Raw genomic sequence first — 17,010 nt, forward strand, 5'->3', positions numbered from 1 at the left:
CCTCCTGTCATACTTCCTCACTTTCTATTCATGTTTCCTGGGGTCACTATCTACAGAAACTACTTGCATTCAAATGCTTGTGTAGACTCTGCTTCTGGGAGTACTCAGAATAAGGCATTATCTTTCAGAGCCTAAAGTTAAGCCAGTGGCCATCAATTTTTTTGTGCACATGAATCTTCTAGAGAGCTTGTTAAAATGCAGTGGGGTACAGTCTGTGTGATGTGACACTGTCTGGGGTGGGGCCCAGACTGCATTTCTTTTGTTTGTTTGATTGATTGATTTTTGAGAGAGAAAGTGTGAGCAGGGAATTGGGGGGGGGGGGGGCGAACAAAGGATCCAAAGCTGGCCCTGTAGTGACAGCAGAGAGCCCGACACAGGGGCTTGAACCCACGAGGTGCAAGATCACCACCTGAGCCAAAGTTGGACACTCAACCGAGCCACACAGGCACCCCCAGGACTACATTTCTAACAAGCACACTAATAATGCTGATGCGCTGAGTTTAGTGCATCAACCCTGCTCAGACACGGAGGAGACCAATGTAGCTTAGAGCAGCCTGGGAGAGCTTGCTGGAGGAAGTTAGGGGCTTACTGCTATGTCTTGAAGCCCATGAGAGGACTGTAGTGGGTGAGCAGCCGGAGGCAGGCTTTTCCAGGAAGGAGGAAAACTGGGCATTGTTGGGGCCTGAAGCCATGCCCGGATGGAAGCAGGATGTCAGAGTGACTCATCTGCCTGGAGCTGACTGGGGCCTGCAGGCTATACAGGCTGGAGGTCTGGAAGACCAGCAGGTGGGAGAAAGGTCTGCTCCGTTCTCCAGCCACATTCTCTGCATTCTCATCCCTAACTCGGAAGGAAAATTCAGACTCCTGGCTCCCCAGAATCTTCCCACCTTACTACCTTTCCAATCTCCTCTCCCTTACACACACCTGGATCCTATCTCCCCTCCATGGAGCCCTTTCTGGTCATTCCAGGTCACGGTCATCTTGCTTTTCTGAAATGTAACAGGAAGTAGGGTCCAAATTGCACATCCGACCATTTTATATTTTTATTGTCCTTTGACTATTTCATGTATGAATTAGGAGTCACCAGATTTTACTGTAGCAATGTATTGACCCTGAGGTCATTCACACTCACTTCATTGTTTTGTCATTCATAATAATCCTTGGATTATTTACAGCAATCCACAGCATATGAAGGTCTTACACGTAAGATTTTCATTATAGAATTAAGAGGTCCAGAAAGGTCAGGTGGCTTGTCCCAAGTCATCCAGCTGGTCGGTGTCCTCACTACAGGTTGTAAGTGCTGTAAATGGGTGGAGTGGTGCCTTTGGCATCATTCTGCCTCTTCTGTGCTGAACACAGCGTTGGGCACACCAGGCCCACTTGCTTTGTGCCCACTCAGCCACCAGGGGAGGAAGCTACTTGCCTAGTGCCCCCTGGTGGTCTAATTGAGAAGACCACAGCCGCCTTTGATCAAAACACGAACTGAATCACAATAAACTGGGACCTTGGGAGACCTCATCCCCCTGAACTTGAGCCCTTTTCGCTTTACAGCAAGTATTTTCATGAATAATTGAAGAATAAGGAACCACACTGCTTCCTGCCATCATCACCCAGCGTTGCCCATCTTTGCTAGGACAAGGCAGCCCACCAATTGGGAATGACTCCCTATGGGAGTTAAGAGTCACTTGGTTGAAACATGGGGACACCTTCCCACCTAGGCCAGTGTGGGCAGGGACAGAGAAGAGGAGAGTGGGCAGTTTAGGAGAGGCAAAGGCCCAGGCAGGAGGAAGACTCAGATTTCTCTGTGGGAAGGGGAAAGAAGTCTCTGGATGGAAGCAAGGGAGGTGGGCTGGGCCAAGGCCTGGTGTGGAAGAGAGGAGGCAAGATAAGAGGGTGCCACGGTAGCCCCCGTCCCTATCTGGTGCTTGGTGTCTGGATTTAAGGCATTTCTGACTTCCCAATGGGAACTCTGGTGTTCCCTTCTGCATAATATACTCTTAGCCCCAGCCCTCCTGTCTGTGGCACGGTCTGAGAGGCTGAGAGGCAGCCAGATCTGTTTCCTGGCAGAATGGGGATCCTGCAAAGGGAGGAGCTGGAGAAAGAAATGATCTTTAATGCCTGGAGGTGAGCCTTGCCCTCTTCTGCTGCCCATTACTCCCTCTATGCTTTCGCCATTGGGGGGTGTGCCCCTTAAACTCTCCCACCTCTGACACTCTAAGGACCCTGGGGTTTGTCCCCCAAGTGAGGAGAGCCAGTGAAGAAGAGAGAGGAAGGCTCTGCCTCAAGGCCTAATTGTGTGTTTTCCACTCGCCCTTGGCCCTAACACAGGGCCTAGGGTCCCTTAGGGTCCCTTGACACTATTGACATTTGGGGCCAGATAATTCTTTATGGGGGGGGGCACTGTCCTGTGCATTGTAGTGTAGGATGTGTAGCAACTTTCTGGCCCCTACCTACTAGATGCCAGTAGAGTCTCCAGACAATGTCAACTGTCCCCCGAGGGGCAAAATTGCTCTCAAGTGTAGAACTGATGCTCTAAAAGGACAGATGAACAGTCGTTTTTAAGAAATATAGGAAAAGAAGATATGTGATTCATTTCCCCAAGAGAGAAAGAAAAAAATCGAGGCCAGGGTGAGATGCAGAGCAAGGTCTGGTGGGACACGCCCCCCACTCGCCTGCCACAATCCAAATTCTTTTTTTTTTTTTAATTTTTTTTTAACGTTTATTTATTTTTGAGACAGAGAGAGACAGAGCATGAATGGGGGAGGGTCAGAGAGAGGGAGACACAGAATCCGAAACAGGCTCCAGGCTCTGAGCTGTCAGCACAGAGCCCGATGCGGGGCTCGAACTCACGGACCACGAGATCATGACCTGAGCCGAAGTCGGCCGCTTAACCGACTGAGCCACCCAGGCGCCCCCACAATCCAAATTCTTTTGAAGACTTTTCCTCCCTGTCGTGGAAGAGCCAAAGAGTTGCCTATTTCTCAGCATCATGGGCTGAACTGTGTTCCCTCCAAAAAGATGCCGAAGTCCTAACCTCCACCCAGTCCCCATGAAAGTAACCTTATTTGACATAGGGTCTTTGCAGAAGTAATCAAGTTAAGATGAGGTTATATGACTGGTTTCCTTATCAGAGGGGAAATCTGGACACAGACAGACACGCCTACAGGGAAGATGATGTGACACCACAGAGGAACGCCATCCAAAAGCCAGGGAACTCCTGAGGCTCCCAGAAATGAGACATGAGGCCTGGAACAGATTCTCCCTCACAGCCCTCGGTAGGAATCAACCTTGCCAACACCTTGATCTTGGACTTCTAGCCCCAGAACTGTAAGACAATAAACTGCTGCTATTTAAGCTTCCCAGGTTGCAGCATTTTGTTACAGCAGCCCCCAAACTTACACACTCAGTAAGAAGAAAGACAGCAGGACCAGGGAGCTGGAGGCGTGCAGGGATCTGGCTTGTGACCCCACCACTCAAAGCAGAGATGCACAAAGGTGGCAGTGGCTGGGGGAGAAGATGCACATGCTGATGGGACCCAGGCTTACCACATAGAGACAAACACCAACCCTGTGCCCAGAGGACAGACAAGTGGAAATACATCATATCTCTAAAATGAAACGCTTTGATTGCACCAATCACCAGAAGTTGTAAAACTACCCTGAAGAATTAACAGCTTCCGTACATGCTAACTACATCCATCATAAATTCGTCTTTTAGTTTCTGTTATCATATCACGGTCTCTGGGGACCCCTGTCTTGTCATCATTTGCCCTTTATAATTTATTCATCTTGTTCTTGCCTGCATCCTTTCTACTTATCATTCATCTTTACAGTTGTACATAAAATTGGATGGATCCTTCCATGGCAGGGCTGTCAGGAGGGAGATGGGCCTCATCAGGAAAGCCCCAGGAAAGCCGGTGGAGGTCCCACTAGAGCATCTGAGGATGTCAAGGTGGAGGTGGGGTGGGATGGAGGGAGAGGATGGGAGGAGGAAAGGAGAGAGCCAGGAGAGGCAAGTGAGAAGGGTAAATGAAGAAAGGGTGGAAAATGAAAGGGGAAAAGAGGAAGAGAAAAATGACCAGAAGGGAGAGAAAGGAGGAGGAACCAGGCATAAAAAGAAAAGAGAGAAAGAGAAAGAATGGGAGACAAGCTGGGACTTGGGCAAAGGAAAGCGGGGAAGAGGGACAAAGATAGAGGCATCCTGAGCCAGTGGGGCCAGAAATCCAATGAAGGTTGTTTGTTTTTGTTTTTGTTTTGTTTTTTAAGTAGGCTCCATGACCAACGTGGGGCTTGAACTCATGACCCTGAGATTAAGAGTTGTGTGCTTGGGGCACCTGGGTGGCTCAGTCAGTTAAGTGTCTGAGTCTTGATTTTGGCTCAGGTAATGATCTCAGGGTTCATGAATTCAAGCCCTGCATCGGGCTTCGCTCCAACATCTCAGAGTCTGCTTGGGATTCTGTCTCCCTCTCTCTCTCTCTTCCCTCCCTCACCTGCTCTCTATCTTTCTCAAAATAAATAAAAATAAAGCTAAAAAAAGAAAAAGTGGGCTCTACTAACTGAGCTAGCCAGGTGCCTCTATTTCTTTTTTTTTTTTTTTTAATTTTTCATTTTAAATCTTTCCTGGTACACTCCAAGAAGGTCACACTGAATTTCCATGGAAATGACAGGTCCCGAGTTATAGAGACCTGAGTCCGGAGATGTGATGGCAGTGATGTTGCTTATCTACTGGGCTGAATCCAGGGCTAGGGGTGGGAGACAGAGAGGAGTGTGTTGGTTTGCTTTGTATTCTTGGGCTGCCGGAGTGAGGGCATAAAAGCCAATCTTTAACTAGTGAATTGGAACTTTAATGTTTACCAAACAGATACAGCTCCCACCCTTCCCCCCTACCCCCCACCCCAGCTCCCTCTCCTCCCCTCTTCCCTGCTTGCTCCCTCTTCTGGCTGCTTCCTGGCCTCCTGCTAACTGAACCCAGTTCTCCCCCCTCAGCAGTCCTGGTGAGGAGCCCTTTCTGCTGTCAGAGGAGCAAAGTGCTGGCCACTACTGGCCTTGTCGCCTGGTTTTCCTAATGAGAATCTCTCCCCAGAGGTCTTAACATTTCTAACTTTGGAAACAGATGGGGCCTTCCTTGAAGACAATTGCCTGAAAATTCTGAAAGGCAGGGGTTGGGGGGACCAGGACTAAGCAGCAGGGGCCTATTTTAAGGAACAGAATTCTTCCAAGAGGCCTCCTGTGCACACTTAGGTCCCAGGGAGCTCTCAGAGTGGACCTCTCCAGCCCAGCTCACAGCTCCTGACCTGTCATGCATGCTTTGTCTACAGGATGTTCTCAGACCAGTGCTCTCATCTGACATAGCTGTCTTCCTCCCAACTCTCTATTCCCAACCTGCCCATATCCTGAACAAAACCCTTGAGCAACTCCTATACCCCGTGGTCATCCGGGTCCCCTCTAAAGCAACAGGTAACACTAAAAAAGAGAGATAAGTATCCTGGGTTTGGGTAGTAGACCTGGTGCTGGTCCTGGCTTGGCCATTTGTTAATTGTGTGACTTTGGACAAATTGCTTTATCTAAGCCTGGGTCTCTTAATCTAAGCCTGTAGGGGATGATCTTGATATCTTCTTCATAGGGTAGTTGTGAAGATAAAATGAGGTAATGCAGATAACATGCTTATTTCATGCCCATCAGATAATAAGTGCTTAAAAAATATTAATTGTTGTTATTGAGCAATTGTCTACCCTACCTACTTTATAATAACCCGCTGTCTTGTATTATTGATGATATTTTTGTTCGTGTGTGTGGCTTCTGTCCCTAACTTGATGGACAACTCCAAGAGGGGTAGGGATGAGTTTTTCTAATCACCGTATCTGCCAGGATGCCTAGAACAATGCCCGGCACACACTCAGGAAATATTTGTTGATGGATTGAGAAACTGCCCCATGTGGACTATACCCTACAAATAGTGGAACAAACATTGGACATGGAAGAGAGTGGGCTGGAGAGGGGCAGAAGGTCAGGAATAAGAGATCAAGAGTGTGAAGAAGAAAGGCACCTGGGCAGCTCAGTCCGTTGAGCACCCCACTCTTGAATATGGCTCAGGTCATGATCCCAGGGTGGTGGGATTGAGCCCCGAATGGGAGCATGGAGCCTGCTTAAGATTCTCTCTCTTTCTTCTCTCTCTCCCTCCCCCTCACTCTGGCCCTTTCCTCTGCTCAATCTCTCTCCCTCTTAAAAAAAAAGTATGAAGAAGAGATAGAAATGAAGAGTTTAGAAAAGTGGGATCACTTTGCCTAGATTCTGGCAGAAGATACTGTTCAAAAGGACCCTGATGACATTCTAACAAAGTCATGCTGAACTCAAAAACAGTAATCCATATGTGATACTGATCCAGGGATGACTCCATAAGTCATGCTAGGGGCTTTGGTTAGGCTGGTACACAGGGATACTGACCTCTGACTTGTAAGAACAGCCATTGAGGAATGGTTTCTGAGATTCCACTTACTCCAAGAGAAATGTCAGCTCCCCTTCTCAGTCCCCAAATGAGGACATCTTTAGCTCTGTCTCTGTTGTTTTGTTGTTGTTTTTGGTGATAGTGATGTGTGTGTGTGTGTGTGTGTGTGTGTGTGTGCGCGTGTGTGTGTGTGTGTGTGTGTGACAACAGTGGAATTGTTTTTCTTGCTGCCAACAGGCCAGCTCTGTAACTTGCTGGGAAACAGAATGGGTTGTCTGCACTATTTTCTCCCCTCTTTTTCTTTTCAGTGAGAAACTGGAGGGCTGGTTTTAATGGATTGATTTTAATGGATTTTGAAGTCTGGAAAAGTGCCCAAATTGCAGAGGTTACCAGTTTTCTAGGTTCTTTTTTCAATTTCTTTCTCCTTAATCAGACATAGAGTTCACTCACTGGGGGACCTAGTGTGGTCAAGTAAGAAGAGGTATCTTTCTGTGCTCCCTCAACCTAACGGGTGGCCATGGACACAGCCTCAATTGGTGGGAACACCCATTATTTGGGTGGGTGAGAGCATTTTGCTTGGTCCCATCCCTGTATTTGCTAGTGTTAAGCTTTCTCCAATCTCAAAGGAGAGAATCGACCAACAATAATAACACCAGTTCTGCCTTCTGGAATCCACTTTAAAGCATAACTTTATGTGGTCATTTTGTTTTTCACTTTTTTCCATGTGAGTGTGTGTGGGGACAATGTGCCCTGGGAAGTTTGAGCTTCAGTCTTATCTTTTCTCTCTGTCCCTCCTGCTGTAGGCTGTGCCTTTCCTGAGAATTGTGATGAGGTCTTTGAGGCCATGAATCTCCCTGTGAGGCCTTTGAAGAAAGGACAGGCTTTCCAGGCACTGCAAGGGGACTCTAGGCTATGTTTTAGCTCCACCGTTGGCTTCTCCTCACCCCTCCCATCTCCCAACATACATTCATGTTTCTTTTTGTCCTTTCTCCCAAACTTTACCAACTTGTCTTTGTGATTTCAGAAAAATGCCACTGGATCTCCCAGTATGAAGGATTAGCACAGATTATGGGGAACAGTGTTAATTATCGGTGGAAGGGGGGCTGGCGCGTCGCTCCAATGTGCTCCTGATTTCCCCTGGGCCTTTCTGCCTGGTAATAAGCCTGCTTTAATCTGGCAGGCCCCTTGGTGAAATCAGCACCACGGACAGTGGTATTGATTGCTTCTGAGAAACCATCACAGCTGCTCAACCAAATTACCTTTGATATGTGACCTTTAATGTAATTACTGCAACATCAAAGTATTTCTATAAATTATTAAAGAACTAATACACTCCATCATTTAGCTATTCTATTATATGTAAAATAAACAACCACAAGTTAATGTTAGAATCTGAACAATCCACACTTGCTACTGAAATTCTCCCAGTCCCCGTTCTCTCCCCCTTCAAAATCCTGAGCCTGTCCCTCCCACCTTCTCTTTCTGTTTCCCCATCTAATTCCCAGCTTTAGCCATCATGAAACTCCCTGGCAATCTCTCTCAAGCTGATGAAGAGCCTCCCAAAAACAATGTGGTATTTTCTATTCCATTTGGGTGGCTCTAAAATATCTATCACAGTCTCCCCCAAAACAAAGTACCATAAACACTTTATTAATCAGCACAAACCTTTCTCAGAAGCCTTTGATTATCTTACAATATGGCTTTATGCTTCACACATAACATGGGGCGATGTGGAGCATATTTCTGCCATCTTACAGAGGGCACCCAGAAAGTAATTACTATAATATATGTGCATGTAGCGGCGCCACTAAAAAACCAACTGGGGAATGGCCACCGTGCCAGAGCAAGGCTCCACACAAAAACCTGTGCGGTGCATGATTTCCATACATTTACATCCGCGGGTATGTTATTAAGATGACTCAGCCCCGTGCTTTGCAATCACAAGTACCAAAATACAATACAAAGGCTGTCTTAATGGAAGGAAGGCCCTCCCCTCCCCTAAATGGGTAAAAAAGGTTCTTTGATGCGAGGGAAGGCTGTCCCGACCCAGGGTTGCATTTTCAGTCTACCTGGTTAACCTTTCCCGCTGTGGGCCAGAAATGGAAAAGTGTGTTTACGTACAGGTTTGCTTGGTAAGAATGTAAACATGCATGTGTAAACACTGGTGAGCATACATACAGAATACACGTGCTCCCCTGCAGTGTCCATTGTATAAGCTTAAACACGGTATATTTGTAAATTCTTTAAATTATGTCCACAAACACTCACATCTTTCCATTTATCTTTAGATACTCGGTGAGCCGTATATCTACCCCCCCCCCCCCATCTCTCTGAACCCACAGGAGAGACCGCGCAGACCCTTGACCCGAGGAACACTTCTTATTTTATGGTGATGAACTAGCCTCGATAATAGCCATGGCTGATATCACACCCAGTTAGGGGGGCCATAAATAATTCTCTTCTCCCCCGCACAGAAGCTATAAACCAGGGCCGAGGCGCGATAGTTTATCAAAGACGAGGGCTGGCTCCTTAAATAAACCGCGGTGATCTCACTTGCGGCGCCGAGCCTGGGCGCGGAGGCGCCCCCTCCCGCCCCGGCCCCCGCCCCCACCTCCGCCCCAGGAACAGCCTGAGTCCGACGTCTATCGGCGGGTGCTCAGGCGGCCCGGCTACCAGGGGCCCCGTGGGGCCGGCGGAGGCAGCTCCGGGTTCCGGGGAACCAGGGCACCCGGCGTCTCCGCCCCGACTGCCCGAGCGGGCAGTGTGCGGATCAGGGACCCGATCGGAGGCGCCGGGAGGGCCAGGGGAGGAGCCAAGCCCCAGCTCCGTGGTCGTGGCGGAGTTCGCCCCCAGCCCGGGATAACGTCGGGCCTGGACGGCGGAGTGCGGAGGCCGCCGGGCGAGCTCCGAGCCCGGCGCCCACGCGCCCTCTCCCCCGCGCGGCGCCTCGGGGCTTCTAAGGGCGCGGGGCGCGGGCCGCGGGGCGGGAGTGGGGGGAGCGCGAGCTCCCGAGCGAAAGCAGGCGCGCGCCCGGGCCCGCGATCCCCCGGCCAGCAGCGTCGCAGCCCGGCCTCCCGAAGTCGCCCCCTGTCGGCGCGTCCGTCGCTCGCGCCTCGGCAGGCGCCACTTACCCCGGGCAGGGTCTTCTGCTCGTGCAGCGCGCTCTGGGCCTTCAGCGCTGACTCACGCTCGCAGTAGGTGAGGAAAGCGCAGCCTGGGGAGGGAAGGAAGCGCCGAGAAGGGTCAGTGGGGCGCCCCCGGGCCGCCGACGCGCCCTCTCGCCCGCCCTCCAGTCTGGGCCCCTCCCCGCTCTAGGTCCCTCTCCCCACCTCTCTCTCTCTCTCTCTCTCTCTCTCTCTCTTTCTCTCTCTCCCTCTCTCTCTCTCTCTCCTGTGCACTCTACTCGAGCTTTCTTGCCTCTCCGTTTTCCTGTCGGCTTTTTGTCCCTTGCGTTGCTTTTTTGTTTTGCTCACTCGCTGAAGTCTCCCCACCCTGCATCTTTCCCCCCCCCCCACCACGCCCCCTCTTCCCGTGGGTCTCTTTTTGTCCTCTGCCCTGATGCCTCAGGCGCTAGCTCGGCCTTCTCCCTCCTTCCTCCCCAGGGTGCTGTTCTGTCCGTTTCAGCTCAAGCCCCAGTACCTCCCTGAAGGGGCAGCTTCCAGCCCTCACCCTGAGTACCTCTAGTCACGTTTGACCATGAATTCATTCTGGCCTCTTAGGAGTGCTGCCGGCTGCTCTATGAGGGATGATGGAGGGACCTTCCTGGTCTGCCGAATAGTCTCCATCTGTAGGGAGGACCCCAGGCCTGGTTGTGCTAATAAAGTGAATGGGGCTATCCATGTGTCCCCTGTCATCACATGTACAGTGATATCTTCAAAATGCTCCCAGTCAAAGGGCTTCTTGGGCATGTCCAGCCCGCCAATGCACAGTACTGGACCTGAGGCCTGCTTTTGCTGTGCTTCTAATTCTCTAGGTGACCCTGGCAAATGCTGTTTCCTCTGTGGCCTCAGTCTCCTCGGGTGTGAACTGAGAGGGTTGACCCAGTGGTCTCCAAGGTCACTCCAGTGTAGTTTCCCCCCTGAGTGACTCTGACGGTGCCTCACCAGGGAATCTGGATTTTACAGAACAACGTACCTAACTCAAGGGGTGACTTTTTAATGCTGGCCCTTCAGGCATGGTGACAAAGCAAAGAGCATGCTTGCTAGTGGGAGAGTTTCTCGGGCAGTTCCCTCAAACTGCCCCGTGTTAGGGGCCTCTTCCTCTGCCGGCAGATGTGGCCGAGTATGGCCTCAGAGGCCTACAAGACCTGGGCCATGGGGGAAGTCAGAAAGTCAACTTTGGCCAGCCGAAGGCTTGAGTCTCCTGGGGAACTGTTACCCTCAGATTTTCCAAAGCCACTTAAGCCCCAGAGAAGGCCCCCTCCAAGCTCTCTCCCCCCTTGTTTCACTGTCTTCTTTCCCTCCACTGCCCCCCTTGCTTTGTTCTCATGCTCTTTTCTCCCCATTTTCCCATCTTCCAATCCCATCCATCTTCCAAGAATCTGATCAAGTTCTACTGACACCAAGCAGCCCGTCTTGACTTGTCCAGTCCATCTCAAGCCAACCTCACTTCTTGACCACACACAGCTGGCCCTTTGGTCATTCTCATGGCCATTTGTTAACTACTTCTCAAGTACCCACTGTGTGCCAGGCCCTGTGGCCCGGGCCCTCTTCCTATGAGGTCTGCAGGCTGGTGGTGCCTATGCCAACCCTTGTTACCAGGCTTGCTCTGGCTTCTTGGTGCCCTGGCACAGAGTACTCCCAGCATCCTCCACAGTTCCTTTCTCCTCCATCACCCAGTAAAAACCCCTTCCTCCTCTTCCAGTGTAGCAATTAGTTCCGACTCCCTTCCCCTCCTGGTTTCAGAGAGGAGATGGAAGGGAATGTAGGTGCAAAGGGGACATAAAGATAGGAGGGAGGAAACGGAGAGAAACCTGGGAGGCAGAGACTCTCAGCAACCTGTAGGCTCTGTACCTTTCCCACCTCCAACTCTTGCCCCAGGCTGAGAGGAGGTGTGAGTGCCAAGAAGCCTCTCTCCCACTCCCATCTCATCCCTCCCTATCCAGACCCAGGTCACTCTGCCTTCTCCCCCCCCTCCCCACTCCTCCCCCTGGTCCTGGCAGACGGTTATTGATGGAGACACCAGGGGACTGAAATGAATAGCGGTCAGAGGCCCCCATGACGTTGTCCCTCGTGCTGCTGCCTGCGTCTCTGGGGGCCTCTTTCCTCCTGTCCCTTCCCTGGCCTTGTCCTCCGCCTGTGCCTGCCTGCAACTGGGAGGCAGCCACTGTCTCACTGCATGCAGGCAAGCCAGCTAGGGACAAGGTCAGGGGCAGGTGTGGAGAGGGAGGAGAAGGAAGAACCAGAAGAGGAGGAAGGTGGAAGGAGGAGACGGTACAGGGAGGAGTAAGAAGAGGTGGGAGGAAGGGGAGGAAGTGGAGGGGGAAGGAAGATGAGGTGGAGAAAATGACCACATTGTTATGACCCAGGATAACAAGGGAAGGATCCCAGGAAGAAAGAAAGAAAGAATCTGTTGCTTTTTTCCAGCTTCTAGGAATTTCTGCCACATTTTTGGGAGAGCTCACAGGCTCTGTCAATCAGAATCTTTGAGGGACCCCCCAGACTCCATGTGACCCTCCCTAACATCTCCACCCTTGACCTTACCTCCTTCAATTCTTCCTCTTGCTCACCCCCTTGCCTCCTTCCTGTTTCTCAGCCCTGCAGGGCACACTCTGCCTTAGGACTTTTGGAACCACATTTACCCCCCTACATGGCTTGCTCCTTCACTCCCCTCAGGTTTCTGTTTAAATGTGACCTAGAGATGACCTTTCTGACCTCCTTTCACACAATACCCTTCCCCAACACACACTTACTCTCTGACCCCTTGCCTTGTTTACTCTTCTCTTTGGCACCCCTCCCCACTGAGCTATTAACATTACATGTTTGTTCCTTGATTGTCAGTTTTCCCAACCTGCAAGGGAGTTCAGGGACTTGCTTTTGTCCTATTCCTGCTTCGTTCTCAAGGCCCCACAGCAGGGCAGGATCTCAATACATATTTGTCAAGAACATTGAATCCCTGCCTCTGGCAACTTTTGCAGGGCCAATAGGAGGGGGGCAGGGAAGCAGTGCCTGGGGGGCTGTTGGGTGCTGACCAAGGCACCAAGGACACTGAGGCATGCTGGCATTCCATAGTGGTAGGGGGACTAGGTTGCCCCTGAGAAGTGATAGGTGGTCCCTGCTGGGAGGCCTCCTGTCTCCAAGGCTTTCTGAGCCCATTTCCCCAGCGTCAGACCTTCTGGTTACTGTCACTCCCCTGCTTTCTCCCGTGAAGCCATCATTGATGCACGGTTCCAGACAGGAAGCTGTTTTCGGGGGAGACCCTTACGAGCCAAGGGTCACTTACTGATTGTTCTCTGAACCCCATTGTCCTCATCTACAAACAGGGAGAGTAATCCCCCTCAAATAGGGAGACCTATTAGTCAAAGAGTACCAACAACCTCCGCAGCACTGTCTAACTGTAGAGCACGGCATAAACATAAGCCCCCCTTTGGTGGTCAGGAGGTCAGAAGGCAGAGTCCTTCCTTCCGTCCCTCTGCACCTCTGCCAGGAGTGACCAGCCTTATAGAGGCTTATAGAGAGGAGCCCCCACCCGGCTCTTCTCAAGGGATCTTTCCAGCCAGTCCAATGCCACGTCTCACTATGGCTCTTTTTAAAGAAGCAGATATGGATAAACAGATATTAACCACTGACTCCAGCTTGCATGAAGGGACTGCATCTGCTCCCTTGCTGAGGGCGGAGCCCTGGGGGGATGGCAGCTTGGCGGGGAGGGGGTGGCTTCAGGAGGACAATTTGCCATCACAGCGTCCTGCAGAGCACGGCGGGCACCCTGAGATGGAGGCCGAGGTGGCGCTCAGGGTGGCCAGGGGAGAAGAGGGTGCCCAAGCCTCACCCACTGGACACGTGCTGGCCTCTCATATGTAGGGAAAGGGGGTGGTACACACAGAACCCCCACTCAGAAAAGTTAGATTTGACTTCCTGTTGCTCATTGCTGTTCCTCACAGGAGTGGGGGGGGGGCTCCCAGCTTTGAGGGTGGTGCAGGGGGCCTTGGCTCAGCAGCCACCAAAGCTGTCATGCTCACTCTCCTGTGACGCGCTGAAGTAGCCTCAGAAACACACCTGGTGAGGCCTCTTGGGAATTCACAGACTCTTCAGGAAATGGGATTCTCTGCCTACTGAGCCAACAGAGCATGGGAGAGGAGGCTAGACCAGGCTGTGAACCTTAAGAAGGGAACATCTTTCCCAGGGACGGGGCTGTGGCCCAGCATTCCCTCCCTGACCTGGCCCTACAGGTGTTCTCCTATTTGTGCTCACAGAGAGAGCAAGAGTCCACTGTTCGGAATGGCACGGCAACCGAAAACCGCCTAAAGGTCTCTCAGCATACAGGTGGTTTCGTGATTCAACTGGGGAATACTCTATAGCAGTTAAAAGGGTGGCATGGTCCTAAATGGACCAGTGTGGGAAGACACAGTCAGATGGCAAAAGCAAGTTGCAAAATAGCACACATCACATATGCACAATGGAGACATATTCCATTAGTTCCATATGCACCGAAATCTGTATTTACCCCATGGCACAAAGTCTAGAAGGTGTCACAGCAAGCTGAAAACAGGGAGTATGGGGGAAGGTGGGGCATGTCTCTCATAACGTTAACTTTTTTTGGTTTGATCGACACATTGTGACACCAGAGTGTATTCATGCATCCCTTGCACAATTAACTTTAAAGAAGATTTTTGCTGAAAGAGGATAGGATGAAAATGGAGTAGGTACAAATGGGTAGGCCAGACCCACAGTCCGTTTTGAGGGGACAAAGAGCATTGGGCATCAGCTTCCTGGCAAATTCTTCATGAGAGAAATTATCATTTGAGAGTCCAGCTATGTCCCGATCTCAAAGCTTCCTTCAAGCTCGGGAACCGAAGCAGATTCCCTCCCTCCAGCAAACTGTGAATGGTGTTCATCCTGGTCCTCTGGTCCTGAGTTCCAGCAGCTGAGATTTGTGGGATGGAGTACATGATGGACGAAGCACAGAGCTTCCCCAACTCTGCCCTCCAGTTCTCCCATTCAGCCCAGTGACACGGATGCAGTCTCTGAGGTGGGAAGCACAGAAGTGACTCGGGAATCTCTAATGAGGTATGATCTCTCGGCTCAGCTCCCACTTTTCCTGTCCCACTGTCTTGGAGGGAGGGCTCCCCAGCGCCAGCTCCTCCCCTCAGTCTCCCATCCTCCTGAACTAGAGCAGAATAGAAGTGCAACCCGGCAGAGCAGGGACAGGTTTTGGAAATGATTGGGGGTGGGAGTGAGGGCAGAGAGATGTCATACTTTGAGAAAAGTCACAAGGCAGTGCTGCCAGCAGCAGCTGATGGCCTGGGCTCTGTGCATGAGGTGGCCGCCATGCCCACGTGTCCGGTTTCACACCGACCTGCCTCTCTTCTGCTGCTCTCACTTCTGCCACGTGCACGAACACTGGCCTCCACTCACTCCTCCCCATGCTGCCATTTAACCTCTTCCCACTCACCATACTTATTTACTTGTCCCTCCTATTTATCAGTTTCTCGTCTTGTCTCTGAATAGATTGTCCACTCTGTGAGGGCGGAGATGAGGGCTTGTAAGTGGAGAGCTGAGTTTCTAGCTGAGGTGTCCGAGGGCTGGGAGACCAAGAGAGCCCGAGGGGGTGGTGGGAGAAGGAGAGACACCTGGCACCAAAGAGAGAGCAGGAAGCCCAGAGGAGGACCGGAAGGAAGGAGAAGGGTGTGATTGGGAGAGGTTCACAAGGAGCCCCAGAACCAGGGAGCCACAGGGAGACAGGCAGAGCTGGTGATGGCAGGAGGGTGTTACCAGGCTGGGGTGCGGGTTGGGGTGGCAGACACCCCCTCCAGTAGAGCAGCCTGTGGATAATGGTGCAACGGGGCATCGCTGATTCCTGAGAAGGTAGGCGAGTGCCCTCTCCCATGTGGGGGAAAAACACAGCCCGGCAGAATTAATTGCGCGAGATGGCAGTAATTTACAAAGCCCCCGTGTGCGGGGATAAAAGGCCCTTGTCATGGTGAAGTGAAGGAAGTACAATTTCCTGCCCAACTCCAAGCAGGGCTGAAGCCTGGGGTGTAATCATCACAGAAGGGAAGGCTCCAGATGAGCTCCCTCCTCCCACCCAGCCGGGCCTTGGCTTCCCACTAATTGAATTACAGAATTAGCCAGAGGAAGGTGGCCCTAGAATAGGAAGATCTGGACTTTAATAAAACATCAGATCCTTCAGGGCCTGTGCTTGGCTGGCCTGGAGGAAGTGAGAGGAAGCTAGGGCGTGGGGAGGGATGGGCAAGGGAAGGGAGCAGGAAACCCACCAACCAGCCAGACCAAAGGGTCAAGGAGGGGCTCCCTGTTCAGTGTGATCTTCTTGGGAGGTCCAGGATGCCCCCCACTCTGCCCCAGATCTCCACCCACAGACCTGCCTAGTTCCTGAAATCCCATCCTCGGAGCACTACCCCTCAGTGATTCTCACTGAGCCTGCAGCTGAGAATCACCCAGAGGAACAGATACGCGCCCTGCTGCAGAGAAATTAAGGCAGATCCCCGGGGGTGGATAGAGAGAGGGAAGGAGAGAAGGAACATCTGCCAGCCTCCCAGAGAAGAGGGCTGCGGGTGTTCTGAGGCCCAATCCATCCCCTCCTCCTTACCCCATAATCCAGTTCCTGTCCCCCGTGGTCTGGGTGAGCAAGGGTGGCCTCTCTGGAGCTTTCTGGAGAAATGCCCCTTCCTCCGTACGTGTGGGAGATACAGTTCCCCGTGTACATGCTCTTCCTCTGGGAGTGTTCTCCCTGCTCTGTGCCTGCCCCGGGTCTGCACCTTCTTTAGGACCCACCTCTTTGGGTCCCTAGGTCTGTGGAGCCCAATGCACCTACCTGGACCACTGTGATCTCACCTTCCTCTGATTCTTATGTGGCTGCCCCTACCCATGGCCTGCCCTAAGGGTGGGCCTTGTCTGTTCATCTAATCCTTGAGCTCCTTGAGAATGGGCCCTTGGGGCTCAGCAGGGCCTGGTGACAGGCAGGAGAAAGAACCCATGGGACTGCAACACTGTCTCTACCTTTCTTGGCCAGTGCCCAGACACTGGGTGATCCTCCTGCCATCTTCCCTGGACCTGTCCTGGCTGCTGCAGCCTCCCAGTCCTTTCTACCTAGACTCCACTCCCTCTCCCCTCCTTGTCTAGAGGAGTTCTCCCTGCTGGTATTCTAGCGGTTCCTGTGGTTCTCTTTTCTCCCTAGGGGAAAGACAGTGACTGCCCAGCCACGTCCATGACTCTGATTTCCTCCAGCATCTCTGCCTCCATGGGGTGAGCCCAAGCCTGACCATCCTTTCCCTGCTGCCTCTGCCGTGCCTCTCTCCTTCGGAGCCCACACGTCCTTGTAGGAGTGACCTAGCCTCCCCTCTTCCAAACAGATTTCCCTGACCACACCAACCTCAGCATCCCTTAAAGC

General features: G+C 51.8%; 1 protein-coding gene across 50 annotated transcripts in view; it reads right to left on the bottom strand.

The window, feature by feature from the left end:
* Positions 1-17,010, bottom strand: part of CELF4 (CUGBP Elav-like family member 4) — a 298,339-nt gene that overhangs the window by 212,606 nt on the left and 68,723 nt on the right. For all 50 annotated transcript variants that reach the window (XM_053902630.1, XM_053902647.1, XM_053902645.1 and 47 more), the window contains exon 2: positions 9,576-9,658. In XM_053902630.1, coding sequence (XP_053758605.1) covers positions 9,576-9,658 — 83 coding nt within the window. The remainder of the gene's footprint in view (positions 1-9,575; positions 9,659-17,010) is intronic.

The sequence above is a fragment of the Panthera pardus genome, unplaced genomic scaffold, assembly GCF_024362965.1.
Source record: "Panthera pardus isolate Hobbes unplaced genomic scaffold, ASM2436296v1 HiC_scaffold_15, whole genome shotgun sequence".
Lineage (NCBI taxonomy): Eukaryota > Metazoa > Chordata > Mammalia > Carnivora > Felidae > Panthera > Panthera pardus.